The 26,233-nt window shown below is 45.8% G+C and overlaps 1 protein-coding gene across 1 annotated transcript in view; it reads right to left on the bottom strand.

Annotated features, from left to right (window-relative positions):
* Positions 1-26,233, bottom strand: part of LOC142295528 (putative serine protease K12H4.7) — a 69,673-nt gene that overhangs the window by 16,176 nt on the left and 27,264 nt on the right. The window contains exons 5-6 of the mRNA XM_075338628.1: positions 8,180-8,381; positions 6,147-6,237 (exon numbers count right to left, since the gene is read on the bottom strand). Coding sequence (XP_075194743.1) covers positions 6,147-6,237; positions 8,180-8,381 — 293 coding nt within the window. The remainder of the gene's footprint in view (positions 1-6,146; positions 6,238-8,179; positions 8,382-26,233) is intronic.

Raw genomic sequence — 26,233 nt, 5'->3', positions numbered from 1 at the left:
CTGACTCCTCCACCGGAGGAGCTGAGGGAGAAATATCCAACATACGATTGATGGACGCAATAATGTCGTTCACTATGGCGTCCCCGTCCGGAGTATCAAGATTGAGAGCGGCCTCAGGATCAGAATCCTGATCAGCTGTCTCCGCATCATCAACCAGAGCTTCCCCCCTCTGAGACCCTGCACAATATGATGATGTCGAGGGAAAATCTAAGCGAGCTCGCTTAGTCGGTCTGGGGCTGGGGTCTGTGTCAGAACCCTCAGCTTGGGATCCATGAGATACCCCGGGAGGACATTGTTGGTCCAGCTGAGGTGGGCCAGGGAACAAAGATTCAACAGAGTCCCTGTGCTGAGATACCGGCCTGGACTGCAAGGCTTCTAGTATCTTAGCCATAGTCTCAGAGAGTTTTGCAAACTCCGTCCCTGTCACCTGAACAGTGTTAGCAGGTGGCTCCCCCTGGGCCCCCCCTAGCAGAGGCTCTGGCTGAGCAAGAGCCACAGGGACCGAACAGTGCACACAATGAGGGTCAGTGGAACCTGTCGGTAGCGGGGTCGTACATGCGGCGCAGGCAACATAATAAGCCTGTGTTTTTGCACCCCTGCCTTTCGTGGGCGCCATGCTATTATCTTCCCTGAGCAACACAATAGGGCATATAGCCAGAATTCAACTGTGCACTATACAGTGTAAACTAAACATATAATGTTACACTACTGCACAATGGGGCTAGCACCACAGGTGCTGCTTACCACCCGCTTAAAGCGGTTGTGAGGCCACCAGAGTCCCTGCCTGGATCTCCCAGACTTTGTCCCCCTCTGCAGCGTCCGAGGAGCTGACAGGAATGCGTCCTGAGGAGAGGAGGGAGCCGTGGGCGTGACCTAGAAAGAGCGGGAACTGGTGCCTGCACTGTGCACAGTGAGGGGAGTGGAGTATGCAAAGCATGCTCCAGCCCTCAGTGCTGCTCGTTCTGAGCAGCGTCCCGCCCATCCCCTGCCTGTCAGGGCTGTGGGCGGGAGGAAAGGAACTAGGCCGCAAAAAGCCGGGGACTCTAGTAATAAACGCGGCCGCCGTAAAAGCGCGGCCGGCGTGGAAGTCCCCGGCGCACTACAAGTCCCAGCCGCGCCGCAGTGTTTCCATGGCCGCGGCGGTCAGTGCGGCAGTCCCTATACATAAAACACACTCAGCAACGCTGAGTGTGTAATGGCACATATTAACCCGGTCAGCGCCGCGGTCCCCGGTGCACTAGCACACCCAGCAAAGCTGGAGTGTTGCTGTGCGCGGTCCCCACCGGGATACAGAGTACCTCCAAGTAGCAGGGCCATGTCCCTGAACGATACCCGGCTCCTATCCAGCAGGCTCCACAGGAGTTGTGGATGAAGCACGGTCTCAGTGCCTGGAGACCGATAGGATCCCACTTCCACCAGAGCCCTGAGGGGGATGGGGAAGGAAAAACAGCATGTGGGCTCCAGCCTCCGTACCCGCAATGGATACCTCAACCTTACAACACCGCCGACAAGAGTGGGGTGAGAAGGGAGCATGCTGGGGGCCCTATATGGGCCCACTTTTCTTCCATCCGACATGGTCAGCAGCTGCTGCTGACCAATCTGTGGAGCTGTGCGTGCGTGTCTGACCTCCTTCGCACAAAGCAAAAAACTGAGGAGCCCGTGGGAGCACGGGGGGTGTATAGGCAGAAGGGGAGGGGCTTAACACTTTTAAGTGTAATACTTTGTGCGGCCTCCGGAGGAATAGCCTATACACCCAATTGTCTGGGTCTCCCAATAGAGCGACAAAGAAAGTACTTTTTTCCATCTTTTGCAGATTGCAGCCAAGTCCTGTAGGGTTGGTGGGGGAAATTGGTTTATCTGTCCCTGTGGACTGCATCCTGTAGTTTATTATTGTTGTGGCTAGATATTGATAAGAATAGCTAATTTTTTTAATCTGTAATTTTTTGCCAAGGTGCAACACAAGACTGCAATGGAGGTCTATCCTCTTCATCAATGAGTCCTGCATTTCCTTTGAATGAAATGAGCCCGAAATTGGTTTACAGAGATCATTGGCAACACCATGAAGATTACTTCAGTGACCATCACACCAGTCTTACTCCTGGGACTATGGTGTTGGATGGCATGATGTACAGTAGCCAGACCAATGTACGCTCCATTCCAGGTATACTAACAGCTTAGCTTTACATTGAGCTACTCATGGAACCAGTGGAACAGCCATTTCTGCAGTGTTCCCACAACACCAGGCCACATGTTGCTCATGCTACTATCAGCTGGTGTAACCAGTCTTGTCTCCTATCGAGCACTCTATTGGTCGGCAATTGCAAAAGGAGCTGCCAGCAGCAGATCTTGACTGTGTGCTGAAGTGCATTCAGCATGGCTAAGCATTCCTCAGACAACCACTAATAACCTCACGGATAGCAGCCAAGGTAAGCGCATGGATTTCAGCACGAGGCACTCATACTCCATGCTTAATAAATTGAGACGTTTTGTTTCCATTTTCAGCATTTGAATCTCATTACCATGTGTATACATTCTCTGGTTTCCCTTATTCCATTACGGTTTCTTCGTGTTGCAATTCAAAGCTGTATGTTATGTTTAGGTTCTAAGAGTAGGGTTGTCATTATATATAATATATATATATATATATATATATATATAAATTACTGTACATGAAGACTTGATAGTTGCAATCCATTATCAAGCAGACATATCACATGATCACTAGTAGGTTACTTCTTGTGAGATCGAAAGACTACAGTTTTGAAAATTTATGCAAAATAACATACAGAAAAAGCTGTAAATTGCAAAGTCCTTCTCGTGATCAAACACTTTCTACTCATGAGAAATTTTTAACATTTATAGCCTGTTCAAATTGGAAACAATTTGGCATTTAAAACTCTGGCCTAGAGCATAGACCAGATGTAGGAAATGCAATCTCGTAGTTTTGCCACAGATAGCAGAACACTAACTTCCAACATGCCCCGACAGCCTGAGTCTAAATGGCCACGGGTTGGGGAATACTGCTGTATGTTATACAGTGGAAGAAGTCTGTAGATTTTTTTTTTTTAACTTTAAACCCTAGTGTTTATTTAAAATAAATTATATATATATTTTTTTTTTTTTTTTTTTTAAAATATCTGCCATTAAGGCCACAGTCACACTAGCTTTTGTCAGTTCCTAAAAGCCTGAATAGACCGTAGAATATGAAAATGTTAAAAAAAAAATAAATTGATTTTTATAGTGCCACTGTCGCGGGCGGGGAGGACGCCACTGTGCTGCGCTCATTAACGCTCGGGTCCGGCGCTGCTGCGACGGCTGCTCGGTGGCTCGAGCTGCGCTCCTCGCCCGTGAGTGAAAGGGGTGGTTTGGGGGGGGGGGGGGGGATTTAGTCCGTGACGCCACCCACGGGTTGTGGTGAGGTTGGGCACCACCGCTGCTGGTGACGGGGATCCCGGGAGCGATGGTGGGGAGCAGCTGGGATGTTGTTTCTCCCCCCCCGTGGGTAGGGGTTGGTGGTCCCGGGGCCCGGCGAGGTGACGGGGAGGCAGGATTGGCAAGGTGCAGGGTCGCTTGGACTGTGCAGTGCGTTGCCGGATGACACAGTTGTACTCACTCAGCCACAAATGTACGCAAAGTCTCTGGTAAACCAAATGGCTGGATGGACGGGTCCCGCAGCCGACTGCTGTGACTTCTCCCGGACGGTTGATGGTGGCTACCTTTCCCTGCACCATTGTGTATGTTCGGTCCCGGTGGCTTCCCACTGGTAACCCACTCCCCAGCTTATATTTGTGCCGGAGGAGTCCTTTTGCCCGCAGGCTCTGGCCCTTGGAACGCTAGCTGTGGCGGTAGCTGCATTTCCTTCTACTGGTCGGACGGTTGCCTTCTATCGGGTCTTGGCTGTTAGGAAACCCCCTGGGGTTCCGGTCACTGACGGATTTGAACTCTTAACGGCGACTCCAAGCCTGGTCGGGGGTCCGCAGGCCCTGCCGATGTGTGATGGCTTCACTTCGCTCCCCGGTTCGGTACCGGCGGGCCACCGCCTGTCCCCGGCCCTACGGTTCCGCGTTGATTTGCCTCTCCTGCAGATGGCCACCACCGTCTCCCAACCTTGCTCTTAGTGCCCGGGCCACACACCCGGACACTGTCAGTTTACTCCTTCTCACTCCTCTCACTTCCACTTCCCGAACTCAACTCCTCTGAACTCAACTGCCTTCCTTCTCCCGCCTCCAGGACTGTTAACTCCTCAGTGGGTGGGGCCAACCGCCTGGCTCCACCCCACCTGGTGTGGACATCAGCCCCTGGAGGGAGGCAACAAGGAGTTTGTGTCTGGCTGATGTGCCTGTCTCTGGGTGGGGGTGTGTGTTGCAGTACCTGTGACGACCTGGCCAGTCCAGGGCGCCACACCATTATGTGTTTTTTTAAAAAAAGTAAAAAAAAAAAAAAAAAAAAAAGAAGAAGTCTGAATAAAAAGTTCAGTATGCAGATTTTTCTAAAACTAACTTGCCGTAGTTACTTACTGAAATCTGAACAATTCCTTAGGCCTCCTTCACACATCCGTGAAGAAACACAAATTTTTCCACGGTCCGTAGCGTAGTTGCAAGTGAGTGCATGCGCATTCCGTATGCTATCCGTGTGACATCTGGATAGCACACAGCATGAACTTTTATACATACCTGCAGGGGTGTAACGATCGCGGTCGCAGTGACCATGACCGGGCTCAAGTGTACAGGGGGACCGCCGACCCAAACACCTGTTTCAGCTGGATGAGCGTCCGAAAGCGAGGACATCCAGCTAAAATACATTGTAGCACAAAGACTCATTGAGTCCCTGCACTGCGATGTGCCAGTTGCCAATTAAGGCTATGAATATTCACCGATTCCCATGCCCATAATGCAGAGTATGGGGAGCAGAGAATATGCCAGCACCCAGCAGCTGACCACACTAAGTGGGAGCACAGTGACGTCATGCGCTGCGCCGCTTACACACAGGTCAGTTGTGGAATGCCATTATCGAGGGAGGACATTGGAAGAGCGGGGGTGGGGTGGGGCATGGTTAGTAGGTGTAAGGGGAGGAGAGTATAATTTTTTTAAAAATGTTACTGTGTGTAGCACCCAGGGGTATCATATGTCCCAGTATGCAGCCAGCATGGGGGACATAAACCAGGCTGGGGCCATTATGGGGACATGTATACCAGGATAGGGCCATATGTACCAGGATGGGGCCATGATGGGGTCATACACCATTATGTGACCATAATAAAGACATACCAAGATGGGCCATGATGGAGACATATATACCTGGATGAGGGAGGCATTCATATATACTAGGATGGGCCACGATAGGAACATAAATAGCAGGATGGGGGGGGGGGGTCATACATACACCAAGATATAGCCATGATTAGTTCATACTTAGCAGGAAGTGGCCCAGGATGGGGGCCCGTTCGTACACAATGGGGGTCCGTATTACACAATTAAGGAGGAGTGGAGTAACTCTACAATGCCCATACATCTGACCAACATGTGGGGGGACAGGCTCAAACTTTGCACTGGAGTCCATCGGTTTCCTGTCCCAGGCACTGCAGTCTCTTGCGCTGCAGTTACTCCTGCCTTCAGAAAATGGACATGTTGCCGTGTGGAGCACATGGACGCGTGTGCTTCACATGGGCATGGTCCGTGTGCAAACGTATGTGTGACCAAGCCCATTGATTTTAATGGGTGTGTGTGTGTGTGTGTGTGTGTGTGTGTGTGTGTGTGTGTGTGTGTGTGTGTGTGTGTGTGTGTGTGTGTTAAATGTGAAAAGGGACGTCACACGTACCAGAGACACAGATGTGTGAATGGAGCTTTAAAAATGACTTAATGGGCTAATATGGGAAATATTGTGAGCATGCTCTCTGAAAGGTGCAGGAAGGGGGAAAAGCAAGGAGATGGGCCTTATACATCACCCATTGACTAGAGGTTGACTCTGCTATCTGCTTACGGCAGAGGAGAAGGAAAGGAAAATAAAAAGTCCTACATTTACCAAAATATGCACATTTTACAATATTGTGTTTCTTTAAGCCAAATCCATTCTTGCCTTCGGTATGTTAGAATATATTTAGGGCAAAGAACAAGATATTTATGTCAAATCCCAAGAAATGTTGTTACCTTAAAGGAAAACCAGAAAATGGTTGAGAAACAGAATCTGAAGACTGAAAATATCCAAATTCTGTGCACGTCTGGTACATCCATTGTCTACCTAAAGAAAAAAGAAAGACATGAATACAGTGTAATAAGAGTGCCACATGCAGCAGTGGAAGAATCAGATGCATGAGAACTTTCCTCCATAGTGTATTTTTGGCAGCTAATACTTCCTTTTAGTGCAACTGAAATAACATTGGTAATGACAACCACATGGCGGTTCACAGATACTGTAGTAGGACAAAACTGTGGCTTCAATTTTCAGCTGTGTGCTACTACATCCATCCAAGTCTACAGAGGGATATAACTTGTAATCTATAAATCTCATGAGAAAATAAACATATCTGTACACGTTCTACAAAAGAAAAAAGTGGGTCATGGATCCAAGGCTACAGCTCACAAAGGTGGTTTCAAGTAACGGTCCAAAGCATATGAAATGACATTTAGAAAAATAAGCCAAAAAGGTGCCATGGGCCATTAAAACAGCCATGTTCAGACTCAGTCTCCTGCCACTTAGCATGGGGTTAGGGGGTCTCAGAGGATGGAACCTAATATTTATAAAACTATGGGGTCCTTAAAAAGGAGCAATACCTAATGTTCTGAATGATTTATATATTTGGCAGAAAATGGGTACATAGGTGAAAAAAAACGAAAACCTTTAACACCTTCACCTCAAGACTGTTTTCACCTTGCTGACCAGGCTATTTTTGGCCAAATGTCACTTCACGAGGGTATAACTCTGGAACGCTTCAACAGATCCCAGTGATACTTAGGTTGTTTTTTCATGACATATTGTACGTCATGTTAGTGGTATACTTTGGACTATTTTTTTTGCGTTTGTGAAAATATTGGACATTTGTAGAAAATTGCACCATTTTAAAAAAAAAAAACTTAATGTTTATGCCCTTAAAGTGGAGAGTTATGTCACACAAAATAGTCAATAAATAACAATTTACTACATGTCTGTCTACTTTATGCCATTCCTGAAACACAATATTTTTTTTTGTTAGGAAGAAGGGTTAAAAAAAAGGTTTATCAGCAATTTTTCATTTTTAAAAACAATTTTTTTTTTTTTTGTAAAGCCAATAAGGTACCACATCTCCATTGAAGACCGAGGCCCTTGTGACAGAAAATACCCAAAAGTGACACCATTCTAAAAACTGCACCCTTTAAACTGTTCAACACCACATTCAAGAAGTTTATTAATTCTTCAGGTGCTGCACACTAACTGTGAAAGGAAAAAAAAAAAAAAAGGGGGGGGGGCAAGTAAAATTTACTCCCCCCCCCCAATAAAAGGTTAATTTATCCCCATATTTTGCATTCAGAAGTACTCAGAACTGCACATTCCTGACTACTAAACATTAGGGTCTTGAGGACCTACCTCCTAAAACTGAAAAAAAGCTCCCTATATTGCCTGCAAATAAAAATAGCACAACAGTATTAGGAGTGCCAATGTGCAAAACAAGAAAGCCGGAGACACCATCACATGTTTCTCAACGCTGGCAAGAGACTGGCCAGGTCTTTTACCGGGAAGGAACAACCACGGGAAGGGCAGTCTCCAGTCAAGGAAACCGCCTATACCAAAACATGGTATCCATCCACAGACAGCTGTTTCAGGGTATTTGCCCCTCGTCAGTGTGGAGTAGGAAACTGGCTAGTGGGAGCAATGCCTAGTAGAAGACCACATTAGGTACAGATGGTTGACCTCGAGGAGCTCAACATCCAACACCGGAGACAAATGGCAATGTCAAAACGAATGGGCAACCCCAAGATACTTTACACAAAGTTAAACAAGCACACATCAGTTTTCATTGGCTCCCAAAGAGTATTATATTACTACTGACATAGCATGATCATAACAATTAGTCTTAATGAACCTACAGACGCCGTCAGGAGAGCAGATGAAGAATTTGGGCAGTAGCCAAACCAGAATCAGTCTATGGCTTTAAGGACATTGTAGGAATTCATATCACAAAAGGTGTAGTTACATACTAACTTACCTCCCGATGAAGCCGATCCTTCCCAGCAGATGTCACGCATATCATGTACAAATTGCTGGTAACTTGCTTCAATGCACTTTTCCTCTCGAGCTTTCCTAATGCGCTGGATAACTTCAATGTATCTGTCATATGGAGAGCCAAAGGTTTCATTGGACATAATGTCACAGACTACCTGAATAGTCATATTTCCACTCTTCACACCCTTAGAGGAAACAAAATAAATTCAAATATAACATTTTACTTGCATGACTTAAATTACCAAAAATGTGGTGCCAGATAGATCTAAGGGTGATGGGATCATGGGAGCCTCCGACAGATGTGAGTGGGTAATTACCGGACAGTAAACTGAGTTTACATCAGATTGCAAGTTGCATACCTGTAAAAATTTCTGTAATTTATAGAGATTTATTTTAGAATCAGGAAGCGCCTTTGCCCCCCAAACTTGAGGACAACTGGCATCTACCTCATAGGGAGTTTGTTTGGTCTTCCTCTTGATCAAAAAAACTGATTTGAAATAGATTTTTCAAGTCACTGACTACGAAAATAAATGGATTACAGTACATAATGCATGTTAATATGATACTAACCAATTTCCCAACCATCCACATGGTAAACACAAGATGTATCAGTTACAAGAAGAAAAATATAGAAAAAACAATTTTGTACAAGAAATAGGATTTTGGTAAAACCACAGCATAGCAAATAGGAAATGGCACAGCATAAGTACTGCCAAGCACGTCCTCATCATATCCTTGGCTAGACATGCAATTAGTCAGTGTTAGTTTACTACATTCTTCTGATCTAGGCTATATTAAAAACATGGAAGATTTGGCTGGAGCGAAATGGTTACTGTAGTTCACTAAAACTTAAAATTATTGGATTTATAGCCTAAATATTAAAAACACACACACACACACACACACACACACACACAGCTTTATATATTAGGCTATGTGTCCACGGTAGAATGTACCTGCGGACTTTTCTGCCTGGAAATACGCGACTTTCGCGGCAAATCCGCACTCGCGGATTTGCCGCGGATTTTGATGCGTATTTTTTTTTTTTTTCCCCATTCTATACCCAAATCCGCACCAAAATCCGCAACAAACAATTGACATGCTGCAGATTTTTCCGCATCAAAATCCGCGGCAAATCCGCAGCGGAAAAATCCGCAGCATGGACACAGCATTTCCAAAATGCCATTGAAATGGCTTGGAAGTGCCGCTGCTGCAGATTTTCGGCAAATCCGCGGCAAATCCGCAGAATGGGCACATAGCCTTAGATTACACAAAAAAGTATTTGATACACTGCCGATTTTGCAAGTTTTCCCGGCTACAAAGAATGGAGAGTCTGATTTTTTATTATAGGTACACTTTAATTGGGAAATAAATTCCCACCCCCTCCAAAAAACAAAAATAGAAAATTAATTATGATTTTTAAATAATTTGTATTTTATTGCATGAAGTAAGTATTTGATCACCTAGCAACCAGCAAGAAGTCTGGCTCTCGAATACCTGTTTTTTTCAAAGGGAAGGTGTCGCGTATTTTAAATTTTTGTATTAATCATGATTATGGAATCTATTATTATTATTATTATTATTATTAATACAAAAATTCATTATTTAGTTTTTATTGAATTCTATTTTTACTGAAACACTGGGGCTGCCATCTTAGAGTAACAACAGTTACTCACCTCACATATGGCAGCTCTCTGTACATTGGATCTGATCGACGGGCACCGACCCTATACTTAACACAGATCTCCTGGCTGTGAGTTAGACATGCCCCCTGAGCTATTCAGATCACAGCAGAGAGAGGAGATCACCATCTTTGTGGAGCTCACAGCGTATACTGTGTACTGCACTTTCCCCGTCACTCACTTGGGACGGATGAGTACCAGTGCAAGGCTGCCGCTCCCACCCTCCCCGCCACCGCTCTCAACTGCCCCCCTGCCACTCTTTCCCCTCTGCCGCTTCTACCCCTCCCCCCGCTCTCGTGTGCTCACCTCGGGCCTCCGCTCCTAGCATCTCAATGGGGCACAATATACAGTGGGGCGCAGAATACAGTGGAGCACTGTGTCCTCAGTGATACTTTAGACGTTAGGATCACTTTACAGTCACCAACAAAATGGCTCTGCACTGTGATCCTAAATGTCATCTTCCCTTATCCTTTTGGAAACACCCAGAACAGGAGAGGGAGATGTGCCATCACACACAGAACAGATTCCACCCACTTACTGCAGTTGTAATGTGAGCTAGTTGTACAGTAAGATTTCAACAGCTGGTCCCCCTAGTGTTGAAGTGGAAAATATCAAAACTTTAAATATTATTTGTTTGAGTAAAATATAAAAAAATATTTTAACAACACATTAATACTTTACATTTTTTCAGTTATTGAAATTTATTTTGTGATGACACCTTCCCTTTAAAGAAGCCCTCCTACTCTGCACTCATTACCTGTATTAGGTGCAACTGTTTGAAGTCATTACCTGTATAACAGACACCAGACCACACACTAAATCACACTCCAACCTCTCCAAGAGCAGTCTAAAAAGGACACCATTGATAAAATTGTTGACCTGCACAAAGCTGGGATGGGCTACAGGACATAAGCAGCTTAGTGAGAAGGCAACAACGGTTGGCACAATTATTACAAAATTGAAGAAACACAAGATTAATGTCAATCTTACACGGTCTGGGGCTCCATGCAGGATCTTGCCTCATCGGGTAAGGAAGATTCTGAGAATGGTCAGGAATCAGCCCAGAACTACAAAGGGAGGACCTGGTCAATGACCTGAAGAGAGCTGGGACCAGTGTCTCAAAAATTACAGTTAGTAACACTATGCTGTCATGAATTAAAATTCTGCAGGGCACACAAGGTCCAAGGCCTGTTTAAACCTTCCCAAAGACCATCATGATGATCCAGAGGGCAGATGAGACCAAAATAGAACTTTAGGGTATCAACTCTACTTGTCGTGTTTCGAGGAAGAAGGATGAGTACATCCCCAAAAACACCATCCAAACCTTGAAGCATGGGGATGAACATATACTTTAAAAAGGGGTGTGCTTTTTTGCGAAAGGGACACTACGACTGCACTTTATTGAAAAGAGGATGGAAGGGGTCATGTATCGCGAGATTTTGGCCAACATGACAATGACCTGAAACATAGCTAGGACAAGCAAGGAGTGGCTCCGTTAAAAAATAAAATATTCAATTCAAGGTCTTTGAGTGACCTAGACTATCTCCAGACCTGAACTCAATACAAAATTTTTCTAGAGAGCTGAAACTCAATGTTGCCCAGCGACACCTCCAAAAAACAGAAAGATCTGTATAAAGGAGAGGGCCAAAATCCCTTCTGTAGTGTGGGCAAACTTGGTCAAGAACTACAGGAAACATCTGACCCCTGTAATTGCAAACAAAGGTTTCTGTACCAAATATTCCTGTTTTTCTATTGTATCATACTTATTTTATGCAATAATATGTGCATTAGTTGAAAAAAAATAAAAAAATATGTTGTTATTTTTTTATTCTGTCTGTCACAGCTGAAGTGTACCTACGATAAGTTTACAGACTTCTGCAATCTTTGTAGGTAGGCAAACTGCAACAGTGGAATCTTGGATTACGAGCATAATTGGTTCCGGGAGTGCGCTCTTAAACCAAGTTACTCTTATATCAATGCGAATTTTCCCATAGGAAATAATTGAAACGCAAACAATTAGTTCTACAACCCAAAAATATTTACAGTATTTATACAAACTTATTACAGTAATACAACATAATTTACTGTTTTCATGTAAAATTACAGTACACTAATACAAAATACTGCAGTAAAAAACACGTAAAACAAATTAAACTGCACTTTAGTTTACCATAGAATTGGTGTGCGAGAGGAACAGTATAAGCAATGTGCTGTACTGGTTAGCAAAAAGAAAGTACAATACTGTATCCCCAGATGCAAATTGATAGAAATGCTATATAGTATATACTGTACAGTGCAATGGTATACTGTATACAGTAAACAGTACATATGGACAGAAAGTGATGAAAGGACAGAATCGGAAGTGTACACAGAGGGAATTTGCTCTTCTTGCAAAGCATTGCTCTTAAAGTTACAAATTTTTTAAAACGTTTTGTTCGTCTTGCAAAATGCTCTCAAACCAAGTTACTCTTAATCCAAGGTTTCACTATACTTATTTTCATGTGTGTAAACTTTAATTTTCTAATATAGAAAAAAAAAAAAAAAAAAAAAAAAAAAAGCACTAAAATACCATATCTTAGAAGTCAATACCAGAAATATTCCAGTTGCAAATCTTAACTCATTACATAGTGGAATGCGTTGAGAACAATCAAACACAAATGATCAATGTATGGTAAATCAAAATTAAGAACATCCCATGGAGATCTGGATGTTCAATTATACTCAAAATAAAGCGTGGAGATTCAAATTACAGGCTGATCCACCTTCCGCGGAAATGCCTCAAGACAAGGAAATAAGCCTCAGTAGTGTGTGGCCTCCATGTGCCTGTATGGCCTTCCTACAATGCCTGGGCATGCTCCTGATGAGGCAGCAGATGTGCTCGAGGGATCTCCTCCTGGACCTGGATTAAAGCAGCAGTCAACTCCTGGACAGTCTGGGTGCAACGTGGCGTTGGTGGGTGGAATGAGATAGGATGTCCCAGATGTGCTCTATTGGATTCCGGTCTGGGGAACATGCAAGGCCGATGCATAGCATCAATCCCTACATCATACAGAAACTGATGACACTTGAGCCACATGAGGCCTAGCATTTTCATGCATCAGAAGGAACCAGGGCCCACTGCACCTGCATATGGTCTCACAATGGGTCTGAGGATCTCATCTCATTACCTAAAATTGTAGTGAGGGTACCTCTGGCTAGAACATGGAGGACTGTTGCCTTCCAAAAGGGAGGAGGAAAGAAAAAAAAAAAAAAAAAATTCTTAAAAATTACTTACCGGTAATGATTTTTTTTCTAGAAGCCATGACAGCGCCACCAGAGAGATAGGTCCGCCCATCTTAGGACAGGAAAGCCACCAAAGTTAAAAAAAAAAAAAAAAAAAAAAAAAAAAAAAAAAAAGGCAGCTACTCTCTCCCACCTCAGTTTGGTTACAGAGTGGAATACCAGAAACATGATAATACAAAAACAAACCATCACCTTCACCACAAATTGGAAAACGATACCCGTCGGACCATGGATACCAAGAGCCCCGAAGCGTGAAAGATTGAAAAGTGGTGGGAAGCAGTGGCGCGGTCGTGGCTTCTGGAAACAATCATTACTGGTAAGTAATTTAAGATTTTTCCCTTTACTACGACAGCGCCACCAGAGAGATTCTGGAGGCCATAATAATAATAATAATAATAATAATAATAATAATAATAATAATAATAATAATAATAATAATAATAGGGAGGGACCACAGCCTGTAGCACCCGTTTACCGAAAGTCAAATCCACGATGGCTGACAAGTTTAAAATCGATAGTGATTAAAAAAAGGGGTCGAAGGAGGGGACCAGTTCGCTGCCTTACAGATAGTTCTAAAGGCACATCCGTCCTCTCGACCCAGGAGGATGCTACCGCTCCGGCAGAATGAGCTGTAATACCTTGCGGTATAGGTCTGTCCTAGGCCAAATAAGCGGCTTTAATTGCTTCCTAGACCAATCTAGCTATAGTTCACTGAACACTCCTGTTTATTAGGACCCCATCCGAAGAATTCTAGAATGGCCAGCCCTCCCACTGGACCCCTATCTGAGGAGGACAGGAATTTATTCCATACTGTTGTGTAAATCCAGGTGGTAGCCGGTGTCCTACTATATAAGAGAGTGGAGGAAAATCCTAGACAGTCTAACCACTACCTCTCAAATTCCCAGGCAGTCAATGAAGGCCCCAAAATTGAGAGTGAAGAAAGATGGGTGGGGGCCTGGGATAGGAGATCTGGACTCCCTAGGACTCAAGGATCTGACACAGACCTCCTTCGCGGCCAGAAAAACCCAAGGCCTCCTGGGCCAAAAAAGTGAATCTATCAGAAACAGACTTGCTCTGCCTTCTTTAGTCTCCTTTTTAAAAAACGCCGGAGCAATCAAGAGCGGAAAGGTGTAAAAGGAGACCTGCTGCCTATAAATCTAGAAGTATCCACCACGCATGGTCGTGAGAGTTAAGAGAACAACACGGTCAACTTTCCTGTTGGACCTGGGGGCAAGAGGCCTATAAGCGGGGTCCCCCAAGGACGCACTACCTGGCAGAATACTTCCTTGTGAAGACACCAGTCTCCCTGATGCACATAACGCCAGCTCAGGAAGTCAGTTGTGACATTGTCCACCCCCCCGGATAACAAGTACTGTGAGGGAAAAAAAATGAACTTGTGCCAGGGAAAAACTTGTGAAACATCCCCATAAGGGAGACTTATGCCTCTTGTGATAGACGTATGAAAATGCCTCCCCGTTGTCCGAGAACACCCTCACGTGCCTTCCCATTAAATGGGGAAAGAGTGCAGAGCCATCCCAATTGCGCATAGCTCACTGTAAGCGGAGGAGCTCCCACCTTCATGAGGACTCCAGGCTCCCTGAACTACCTGATCCTTCAAAGGGCCCCCCCAACCCCAGTGCGCTGGCATCTGTTGTGGGGATGCCCCAACAACTGGGAGTGACCAAGGGACGCCGGCTAACCGATTCCGAACCTGTACCACCAGCGTAGGGAAGAAGAACTCGGGAAGAAGAGAGGTGTGTTTATCTAAACCCCCCTGTAATTGTCTTTGCGCCCTCAACCCCTCCCCCAGAAGTGCACCGGTATGGTAGGTGGCCAGGGAACCGCAGGATGTATGCCACCAAAGACCCCAATAAATCTAAAAAAAAAAAAAAAAAAAAAAAAAAAAAAAATAAAAAAATAAAAAGAAGAAGCACTGATCGTGTAACACCAGATGACAAGTGCAGTATATACAGGAGATATACACTCACCTATTTTGGTTGGGAAAGTCACAACCACTGATAAGCATAAGATAATGGAGTCTGCTGCAGCCCCACGTGGATGAGCTTTCAACATGGAGTAGAGAAGGGGTTAACGCCGCGCATCATCCAAATGAAACTGTAGAGATGTTGAAGAATAATATCTTTTATTTCATCAGTCTACGCGTTTCGAGGTCGAAACATCTTCCTCAGGACCAGTACATCAACAAAAACCAATGTACTGTTGATGTACTGGTCCTGAGGAAGAGGTTTCGACCTCAAAACGCGTAGACCGATGAAATAAAAGAAAGCTATTATTCATCAACATCTCTACAGTTTCATTTGGCTGATGCGCGCCGTTAACCCCTTCTCTACTCCATTTTGAACACCAAAGACCCCAACAGAGACATGGCGTCACAGAGTGAGGACTGGGTCTGAGAAGACCAAAAGGAGACTCATGTCCTCACTAAAGACACCCTCTCCTAAAGCAAGGCTGGGAACAAGAGTTCAGGATCAGACCTAAAAAAGGTCTGTCTTGTGGAGAGCTGCCACTTCATTTTTTTTTTAAACTGCGTATGGAGGGTGGGGGGGGAGGGGTTTCACCGAGAGGGCCTGAAGGTCGCTGACTCATCTAGCTGATGTTAGGGCCACCAGCAGAGCAACTTAAAATGCCAGTAATTTAATAGAAGCACCAATCAGGGGCTCAAACGGGGGCCCTGTTGAGGAGTCCAGAACCAGAGTGAGATCCCATGGAGGAAATGTTAAACATGGAAGAGGCCTTGCCCTATGAAAAAGGATGAAATAAACTGCTTAACCCACCGATTACCAGCTAAGTCTGAGTTATATAACGCCCCTAGGGCCGATACCTGGACTTTCAGAAGGGGCAGGAGATAGGACCCTTAGTCAGCTCTTTGAAAGAGCTCTCGAATGTCCCCCACTGGAGGCTCGCCCAATGGACTCCTCCTAGAAGGACAAGAACCGTCTCTATACTCTGGAGTATATCTTGGTGGAAGCTTGCTCTCTACTCTGCAGGAGAGCGGAAACCAGACTAGAGGAGAACCCTTGACCCTCTAAAGGCCACTTTACACGCAGCGACATCGCAAGCGATGTCGCTGCCGATCGCACCCACCCCCGTCGTTTGTGCATCACGGGCAAGTAGCTGCCCGTGGCGCACAATATCGCTAAGCCCAGTCACAGACTTACCTTCCCTGCGACGTCGCTGTGGCCGGCGAACAACCTCTTTTCTAAGGGGGTGGTTCGTGCGGCGTTACAGAGACGTCACACGGCAGGCGTCCAATAGAAGCAGAGGGGCGGAGAGCAGCCGCATGAAAGACACGCCCACCTCGTTGCCGGAGGACGCAGGTACGGTGCTGTTAGTCGTTCCTGGGGTGTCACATGTAGCGATGTGTGCTGCCTCAGGAACGACGAACAACCTGCGTCCAAAAGCAGCAAGGATATTTGGGTTTAGAACGACGTGTCAACTATCAACGATTAGGTGTGTATTTTTGATAGTTAGCGGTCGCTTGTACGGGTCACACGAAACATCGCTAACTAGGCCGGATGTGCGTCACGAATTCCATGATCCCAACGACATCTCGTTAGCAATGTCGTTGCGTGTAAAGCGGCCTTAACAGTTGCCTCTCAAATTCCAGGCCGTCAAAATGAAGGCCCGGAAGTTGATAATGAAGAACAGGGCTCTGGGAGAGGAGATAGTCTCTCTCCGGCATAAACCAAGGATCTGACACGGACCTCTATCGTAGCCAGAAAAACAAGCCCTCCTCGGCCAAAAGGGGGCTATCAGCAACAACCGTGCATTATCCTCCCAGGCCTACCTCAGAAGTGCCGGGGTCAAATCAGGGGTGGGAAGGCAAAAAGGAGACCAGAGCCCAAGATAATTGAAAGGCGTCCACTGCCCAGAGCCTGTCCTGCGGGTTGAGGGAGCAGAACTGACCAACCTTTGTGTTGGCTCGGGTGGCAAAAGGTCCATAGTCTGGGACCCCCCAAGCTGCACTATCTGCCGGAAGACCTTTTCGTGCAGGCATCATTCCCCCCGACTGCTCAGGAAGTCAGCCCTTACATTGTCCACCCCCCAGATGTGAAGTGCCGTGAGGGAAGACAGATGTTCTTGTGCCAGGGGAAAAAAAATAAAATAAATAAATATTTACTCCGTCACTTTGATTGCCTTGCCCTCTACTGCCACATTGATTGCAGGATAAAAGATTGCATAGGAAGAATCCTCCTCTTGATGGGATATTACTTCTTAATAAAGAGGGAGGGTAAGCCCTCTGAACAGGACATGTCCCTGCTCTTTCACTAATTTGTTAACTTTGTCAGGCTTCTTTCACACCTCCGTGAAAATCACGCACCTTTTTCACAGACGGGTTAAGGTGCGTATTGCCCTCCGTGAGCAGTGTTTATGGCACACGTGTTCTCCATGTGTTATCCGTGATAACACATGGAGAACGGGAACTTTCTTCTCACCTGTCCCTGGCGTTGCTGTCCGTGGCGCTGATCTTCGGTCTCCGATCCTGCCGACTCCCCGCTGCTGCTTGCGGTCCGCAGTGAAGTGAATATGCAATGAGCGGCGGTCGGAAGTAAGTGACAGCAACGGCAGAGACAGCAGGGCTGGAAAAGGTGAGTAAAGTTTTTTTGTTTTTTTTCCCTCAGACACGTGTGTTCTCTCCAGTGCGTGTCACACGGAACACATCCGTGTGGTCCGTTTGCGTACCGTGTGACACCCGTGATGCCGGAGAGAAACGGATATGTCTACGTGTGGAGCACACGGGCATGCTCCACATAGACACACGGTCCATGGCAGAACACTCACGTGAGCGCAGACCATTTATTTTAATGGGTATACGTGTGCCCGTGTCTTCGGTACATGAGGAAACGGACCAAACACGTATCGGAGACACGGACGTGTGAAGGAGGCATCATTGACAGGAAGGAACGATGCCTTATATATGTTTCAGTCCTCTGAACATGAAATAGTCTAGAGATTATGGCCAGTTTGCCTACCCAGATCCTTGTGGATCTGCTAGCCTTCACTCAGGTGGTTAACATTGGCTGTCGGAAGGCACGCCCTGCCACCCACATCTTAGTCAGGAGATAAAGCTGAAGAGATGAAGAGGAAAAGGAGTCAGAATCTGAGGTCTCTGGCAGCGTGAAGCACCCCTGCTATCTACAGAGTTTGCTGGAGGAGCTTGGAATAACCAGAGATACCCCCTTTAGGGACTCCCTGACTTCCACTGTTATTACTTTAAGACTAGAGGCCTGGTCCAGAGCCTCTGCAGCTACCATTCTCTGGATACAGGTACCTTATAACGTTTTCTAGCTCACAGAGGTCAAGAGGAATCTGTATAAAGGATCTCCCCTGTTATTAGCCTTTGCGTTTCATTTCCATGGTCTATCCACAGGAAGAGAAATAGAAAGGAAAAATTCCCATTGATGGGAATATAAACGGAGGAACCTACCCTCTGAAGTCACGGTACCGGAGTGATCTGCAGGCGACGCCTGTGTGAATCAGTCGACCCCTGGTCAAGCCGCCCATCACTGGAGTGACTACCATCCCATTCTAGGTGCTGCAACTGCTTCTGCAGCTCCAGTTGCTCAGGCTTCTACTAATGTCCCTCCATGGTATTCCCAGAGGAAGGGCATGAGCTGAGAAGCTTTCATACTGCACTTGCATCTCAGGGAGGCAGAAGTGGTGGGCAGCACCATGTTGCTGCTACTGCAAATAAGAAGGTGACTTCCGGTTTCAGGTGATGTCACATCCCCTCCAGTACCCGGAACTTGACTGCAGCAGGGAACTCGTGTCTGGCATGTTCAGCTGCAGGGACCACCGCCGGGCGCAGAGCAGGGACACCGCCCGGAGAATGACAGGGCGATTCCTGCAGGGATTTCCGCCAGGTGCCGAGCAGGAACGCAGCCTGAAGACCTAATCTGAAGCATGCACTGCAGGGACAGTCACCGGATGCCGAACAGGTATGCCAGACAGGGAAAAAGTCCACCCCTGTGTCCCACCCTACAAAAGGGAAAAAACCTTTGGGATGCCTCCAGGCCCGAGGGTTGAAGTTTTTTTTTCTTCTTCTGGAGGAAGCTGCCGCCGCTCGTACATCAGCTGGGGCAGCCGCCAGGCACTGAGCAGGGACACAATCCATGGAGGAAGCAGCAACTCTGGCAGGGACAGCCGCCGGGCGCCAAACCAAGACCGCTTGATATGTACGTTGACCTCCGCTAATCTCGAATCGCTGCCGTGCATCCCACCTGCTGAGAGCAGTCATACATACATACATACATACATACATACATACATACATACTATATAAGGTTATTGTCTCAAGTTCATAGGATGAAAAGCTGGGCACTATTCACACTTAAGATTATAGATGACTCCTACTTTTGCTTGAAGATACAATCCAGACAACTCAGCTACTGTGTATACATCACAGATGCCACATCTCTGGAGCACTGATACATGGTTCCTAGGTGCTCTTTCACAGTCAAAACAAGCCATAAATATAGAAATTCTTTGTAGAACGAAAAGGCACTCACCGAGCCCGTGGAAGCGCTGTGTGCGGGCGCGAAACGGCCGTTGTCCAACATGTTTTGTGTTCCTCTCTCCTAGTCTGCCTTCACATGTAACCTGACGTAGGAATAAAGTCTTTTTTTGATACAGCAACACTGGTGAGTGCTTAAGAATTTCTAAGTTTATTGTCTCGCCTTAGGGCAGTTTCACACATCTGGCTTTTCGCCAGATTGGCGGATCCGGCACACTCCAGTACAGTGTGATACAATACAATACAATAGCAGCGCGGCAACTTCCGAGTCACATGACAGCATGTGACTGGATGCTTGTCACGCTGCCATTGTACTGAATCACACTGTACTGGAGTGCGCTGGATCCGCCAATCCGGCGAAAAGCCAGATGTGTGAAATGGCCCTTACCCCCTCCCCAATAAAAAAAAAAAAAAAAAGTCTTGTCAATTTGTTGCCCAATGGGGTCTCCCTTTTCATCAAAGTTGCCCTTCACTACTTGTTAGGTCATATTAGTCTCCAGCGATACCTAGATGGATTGCCAGAAGTAGGCATTTCTCAATGCCCGTCCACTACTTTCTAAGTGCAGAGTAGAACAACAATGGGGTCCAGCATTTTTAAAGGGAAGACGTGAAGGGTGGACCCAGCACCACAATCCAGTCTGGCGGACCACGAGCACCTGCAAGTCCTGAAGCACAGTTGCCTATGGTAAGCTGAAGTCTCATTACTTGATTCTTAAAGAGAACCTGTCAGGTGCAATATGCACCCAGAACCACGAGCAGTACTGGGTGCATATTAGTAATCCCAGCCTAACCGTCCCTGTATACACTAGCATAGATAAAAGGATCTTTAGAAAAAGTATTTCTAAAGATCTTTTATCTTATGCTAATGAAACCAGAGACTAGTCCCAAGGGCTTTTCTCCCCTTAGCTAGTCGGCCCACATGGCATGGTAGCACATCCCTGTGGGCATACTAACATGCTAGTGAGTGCGCAGCAATGCACACATACCTTACTGTTCATGGCGGCCGGAGGATGGATGCGCAGTGCACATGATACGGAGTACCCGAGGCTTCCGATCATGCGCACTAAACTGATGCCGGGTGTAAGCTTCCTGGCTTCAGTGAGGTACAGTGCGCATGACCAGAAGAGTTGAGGATATTGCATAGTGCACCTGACAGGTTCCCTTTAATCTGCAATACAGCAAATTTGATAGGTTTCATGTATTCATTAGTAGTAAGGGCAAGAAGGTGTCAGCAAGTACAATACTGGCAGACTTCCAATCCCACTGTAATATAGAGGATAGGAGGAGAGCAATCAGCAATTTTACAGTATATGAAGTAGCGCTAAACTGCAAGTACGCCCAGCTTCATTGAGTAAGCGGTCAAAGTATGGGAGCATATGTGGCATCCCTGACTGTCACGCACCACTGAGTATTGCACCGATGCTGTGACAGTACTTCCAGGTAATCCTAAGGGCCAGAATGAGGTGTGTATGCACAGACACACAGCAACCAGGTCTCCCACACCAGTAGATGGGACCCTTGGGTAGTCTCCAGATGGGGCTAGCTTTCAAATCTCATCAAGGGGTGGAGCGGAGAGGCTGAGAACTAAAGTGCAGAGGTTGTCAGGAAGAGAGGAGAGCCAGTCTGGTGGTGGAGTGCGGCGGTCGCGAGGCAGATTACACGCGCGCTCACACTAGTCAGACCCTGCGCGGAGTAGTGACAGTTAGTGGGGGGGGGGGAAGAATGGTCACATGGTAGTGAGAGTAAAGAGGTACTCCTGGTGACTAGGCACGTACGGGGTACAGGTCCCTAGAGCAGACTCCAGTTTAACTATCTGCTAAACCTGCTGGTGAGGGGGAACTACAAGTACCTCACCAACCTTACAGAGTCTGAGCCTCAGCAGCAATGCAGGGTACTTCACGTCAGGGGTGTTATCTGAACACAAGAGTGCTAGGAAGGCGAGCTAACAGGTTACCCTCAGACTGGCCCGAAGGAACCCTGGTCTTACCTGGTTAATCACAGCATCGCCCGGGTCAGCTCACAACAACACCCGAGTGAGTAAAAAAAACAGTTGAAAGACTTTTGGACTCAGCCTGTGTTATTCCGGGACCGCTCCTCTGCTCACCCGAGCCCCTGAGGCCTGCCTCACTCACGGGAGGCTACAGCCTCTGGCTGCAGACTATATCAGCCCCAGACACTCATAAAACCTGCAGCTGCGGTCATCCACATCCCTGACCGCAAGCCGTGAGTGGCGTCACGATATATACAAAACTAACAGTACCTGTTGCCATACTGAAAAAGCACTGTGGCGTCCCTGAAGAGGATCAGCATTCCTGGGGTGACACACATGCTTACAGTAGCCACATTTTTAAATATGGCGGTTGAACAGCATTCTAATGCTATTAGTAGAATGAGGGAGCGGTACAATTCTTGGTGCTTTGTACTCGAAATGACAAGCTAAGCAGCTGCTCAAGTGCCCGTTAGTCAAGATGAGCTGGTCATACACTTTGACAGGCTCAAGTAATGCGTATAATGGAAGTCAAGGATTGGCTAGTGCAGCTCTCCATCCCATACAGCCAGCCATAAAACAAACATTTCTGGAGGGGGTGGTTTTTTTTTGTTTTTTTACACTACACACAAGCTACGCACAAACATTTTACCTGCAGTGAGAGCCATTCATAGACTGCAAGCGTTTCCCCCTAGGGTGCTGGTCGTATCATTCAGTGAAGTAAGCATGTGCTTTGTGTTCAATGTTTCACAAAGCATCCGAGGGGAGGAGAAAAAAAAAAAACAAACAAACAAAAAAAAAAAAAAAAAAACCCACATCTGAGCACCAGCGATACTTGGCCGAGCACCGCGATGCTCGATCGAGTAATGAGCATGCTTGCCCATCATTAGCCATTAGCCTGCGGTGCAGATTAACCCTAAATCTGCAGGTTAGTGTTTGGTACCATGACCAGTTCTGTTTGAATAAAAGTTTTGATCAATTACACCCATGCCCATTTCTTTTTCTAATGAAGGGTAAATAAAATCATGAATGAAGATAAATGTGACATTTAACAATGGAGCAATAGGGGGCCACAACCACAGAAATGCATAATATTTTTTTTGTGCAATAGGCAGATTTTTTGTAAGCAATTGTTAAATTTCATATCTTTTTACTTTTTTTCCCTTGCAAAATTCAGTAGAAGTATCAAGTCTAGGTACAATTACTAAAATTCTTTTGCTCTCTCCCTAGTGACGTCTTCTATATCAGCAAAGGGTTGCATTATTGGTGTCGTGGGGTGGCAGTCGTGGGCGAAAGATGTAGTCCGGATGCCCCAGCATGCTACATGAAATACACTGTCCTGGCTGGGTGTGTGGACTAATGTTGTGTGGGTCATTCACCAGTGTAGGCCACATTCTACTGCTTATTTCTGCTGGTCAGGACCAGACAACAACAACTATGGAGACCACCAGTCCATTTTAAAAGAACAATTCTTTACTCAACAGCTCCTCAGCAACAACTTCACACGAGATAATTCATAACTTCCAAGTTGTTCCATTTGTACACAGTTGTTGCAAGAACAGTTACCACTGGGTTGCCTCCATTCTACTGGTCCAATGAGTCCCAGCTAAAACCAGTCCACCACTACAGTAGAGTTTGTGACAGTCACCTCCCTTTCTACAGATCCACGACTCTTCTCATCTTTTCATAAATGAGGGAGTATGGAGTTTTGCTAATATGGCGTAGCAGAGAGTAGGCTGTTCAGACACTTGTGGTAGATTCCCCCAGGCTAAGCAGACTAGTCAAACACCAGTTGTAATTAAACACATTACTTAAATTAAGGGCCTGGCCGCTAGTCTTGTCATCCGGCTCCATCAGTCTGGGGCCTCTCCGTTTGAGGATCGGTCTCCAGCCTCACTGTTCCAGCTCAATATCCCAGCCAACAGTTGAGGATCATACCATCTCCAGTCTGGTCTCCTTCCTCCCACCACAAGTCACCCACTGCAAAAAGCCTTAGTCTATATGTCAGTCTCAGTTACACACTGGATCTTCACTAATTTTCTACAAGGACCTGTTACTTTCCCCATCAAGTAACCCCATCCCATTGTGAGCTAGTTCCAACACTTAACGCTAACTGTCCCTACTGTCCGTTGCTGGGCAGAACACAACAACATTATTCTTGCATACGGCAACATATACACACATACACACATATATAAAAAAAAAAAAAGTTGAGAAGTGAAAGACAATTTGGCTACGTTTCATTTTTCTCAAAGTGGTTGATGTAACAAAACGGAAACTTTCAATACTTAAGCTCCAGTCTCCGGAATACAGCTAATTCTTATACATGTCAGCTGCTTTATGTCTGATCAGTGGTGGGATAGAACAGCTCATCGGATGCATCATGATAATATGGTGTGCTTAGATACAGCCCCATTTTATCCTGACAGATCGGCATTAATAAGACAGAAAAATGTATTTAAATTAAAAATATTAGACGGGAGGACGTTTTGTTTTGCTTTATTCCCACAAAACATTTGCACAGAAAACTGGAAGGTTAAGAGAAGATCATTATTAAAGTTAAAATCTGTACAGGCGGAAGATTAAAGCACTTAAGAGTCTGCACATCGTTGTACACACCATTCATTCCAACACAGACAAATTTGGCTTCTTCCTCCCTCTAACATGGGAAAACATTTTCATTTTATGCTGGGATACACAGTTGGAAGGAAAAGAAAACCACAATGTTAAGTCTGGAAACGCGTTTTATGAGCTAACATCAAACATCCGATCAATTTAAATGTCAAAGGAGGAGGATCATTTCCTAAACCTTGGGACATCTTTAACACTTAAATGTTGCAACAACAGGATCAATCATTTAAAATAAAAATCGGACGTCATGCAATAAAGAAAAAGAAAATTAAATCTAATAAAGCCATTACCAACTAGAGAACATGGTATTAAATATTAAATGCATATGGAGAACACCAAACTACTTTTTCAGAATATCTTCTGCTCATTGTATACAAATAACTGGACCAACAATTTTACTGAATATTCTCCATTACTGTAACTGAATATAAATCTGGTGGGTGGTCTCGAGGACAACTCCATCTTTTTTATTTCTAAAGACAGCCACCTAAGAAATTACACGAGTCACTGGTTCACCACCTGGAAACGCCGCAGTTAGAACCAGAAAGCACTCCAGCTGGCCATAGTTATCCACTAGGCCAGTGTGGGAGTAGTCTTTACTCAGTGGCTGCAGCTCAGGCTCAGGAGGGGGAGAGAGAAGGGATTGGAAGCTACTTATTGTTTAACCCCGTGATGTAGCTAGGGGTTCAGCTCAGGGGTGCGAAACATCTGAGTGGGCCCGTAACCAGGTAACCGTAATAACTACAGTGGCTCAGACTAATCGTGGGTATAGGGGAACCTCAGCAGATGACACTGATATTTCCGCTATATGGTGACTATATAGTGGTAGATAGCAGTCCTGCAGCACATACAAGAGATCACAGTGCAGTTACAGATGGTAACTTACAGCTAATGTTCTTACGGATGGAATTATTCACTTTTTCCATCTTTTCTATCTGGCCCAGACCAACATGACAACTTCTTCCAGCCATAACTCGTCTACAAAGATTGCAACAAAAAAAAAAAAAAAAAATTGACTTCACATTTCCAGCACAGTGCCCAGCTAATCCACAGCTACACAAACTACTCATCCTGTCACCCAAATACGAGCCGCTGCTGTTGTATGTGCCCCTATTACTGCACCTACTGTGTGGCACAAAAACAGATTTTTTTTTTCTTACTGCCCCACATAGTAATGCCACCACTGTGCCCCTTACATGGTAATAATGTCACCACTGTGCCCCTTACATGGTAAAATGCCTTTGTGCCCTATACTTTGTAAAATTGTCCCCTAGAAAATATTAAAAATAAATCATATACTCACCTGCTCTAGCAGCTCTTAAGCGGTTCAGCACGGGCAGGACATCGTGTGCACAAAACAGCAGAGTCTGAGCGATGACGTCACCATGCTTGGATTCTGAGGTTGTGCATGTGTGCTCTCATCAGCAGCAGTTCAGGGCAATTGTGTCTCCTCAGCACTGCCGCAGAGGTGAACTATATCAGCGCGCTGTGCACGCTAATATAGTTAACGGTAGTACAGCTCCGGGTGGTCCCCCCCCTCCCTTTTTTTTTTAGAAACTAAAAAGGGTTAGGGCTTATTTTTGGGGGAAGGTCCGATTTTTTACCCCCCGCCATCAACAATAAAAACACATTTATTCTTCAATTTACCTTGAAGGTGTATGGCCAGATTTAGGGTTAGTAACTTTAACCCCAACTTAGATTCACAATTGCTGGTGAAGTGTCAGTGGATCTTATGACACTTACTGGCACTCGCAAAACACTGGCTACTTCTACAGGAGCGAGCAGGTGAGGCCGGGAAGCGGGATCCAAGAGGTGGCACTTGGAAAGTAGGAGGTGGGACCCTGGAGGGGCAGCCAAGTCCACACCATAGCACAGTAGTGGCCAGGGAGGCGGGACTCGTGAGCAGCAACCATCATAGCG

The sequence above is a fragment of the Anomaloglossus baeobatrachus genome, chromosome 3 (genome assembly GCF_048569485.1).
Source record: "Anomaloglossus baeobatrachus isolate aAnoBae1 chromosome 3, aAnoBae1.hap1, whole genome shotgun sequence".
NCBI lineage: Eukaryota > Metazoa > Chordata > Amphibia > Anura > Aromobatidae > Anomaloglossus > Anomaloglossus baeobatrachus.
This window is presented reverse-complemented; position numbering and strand designations above follow the sequence as displayed.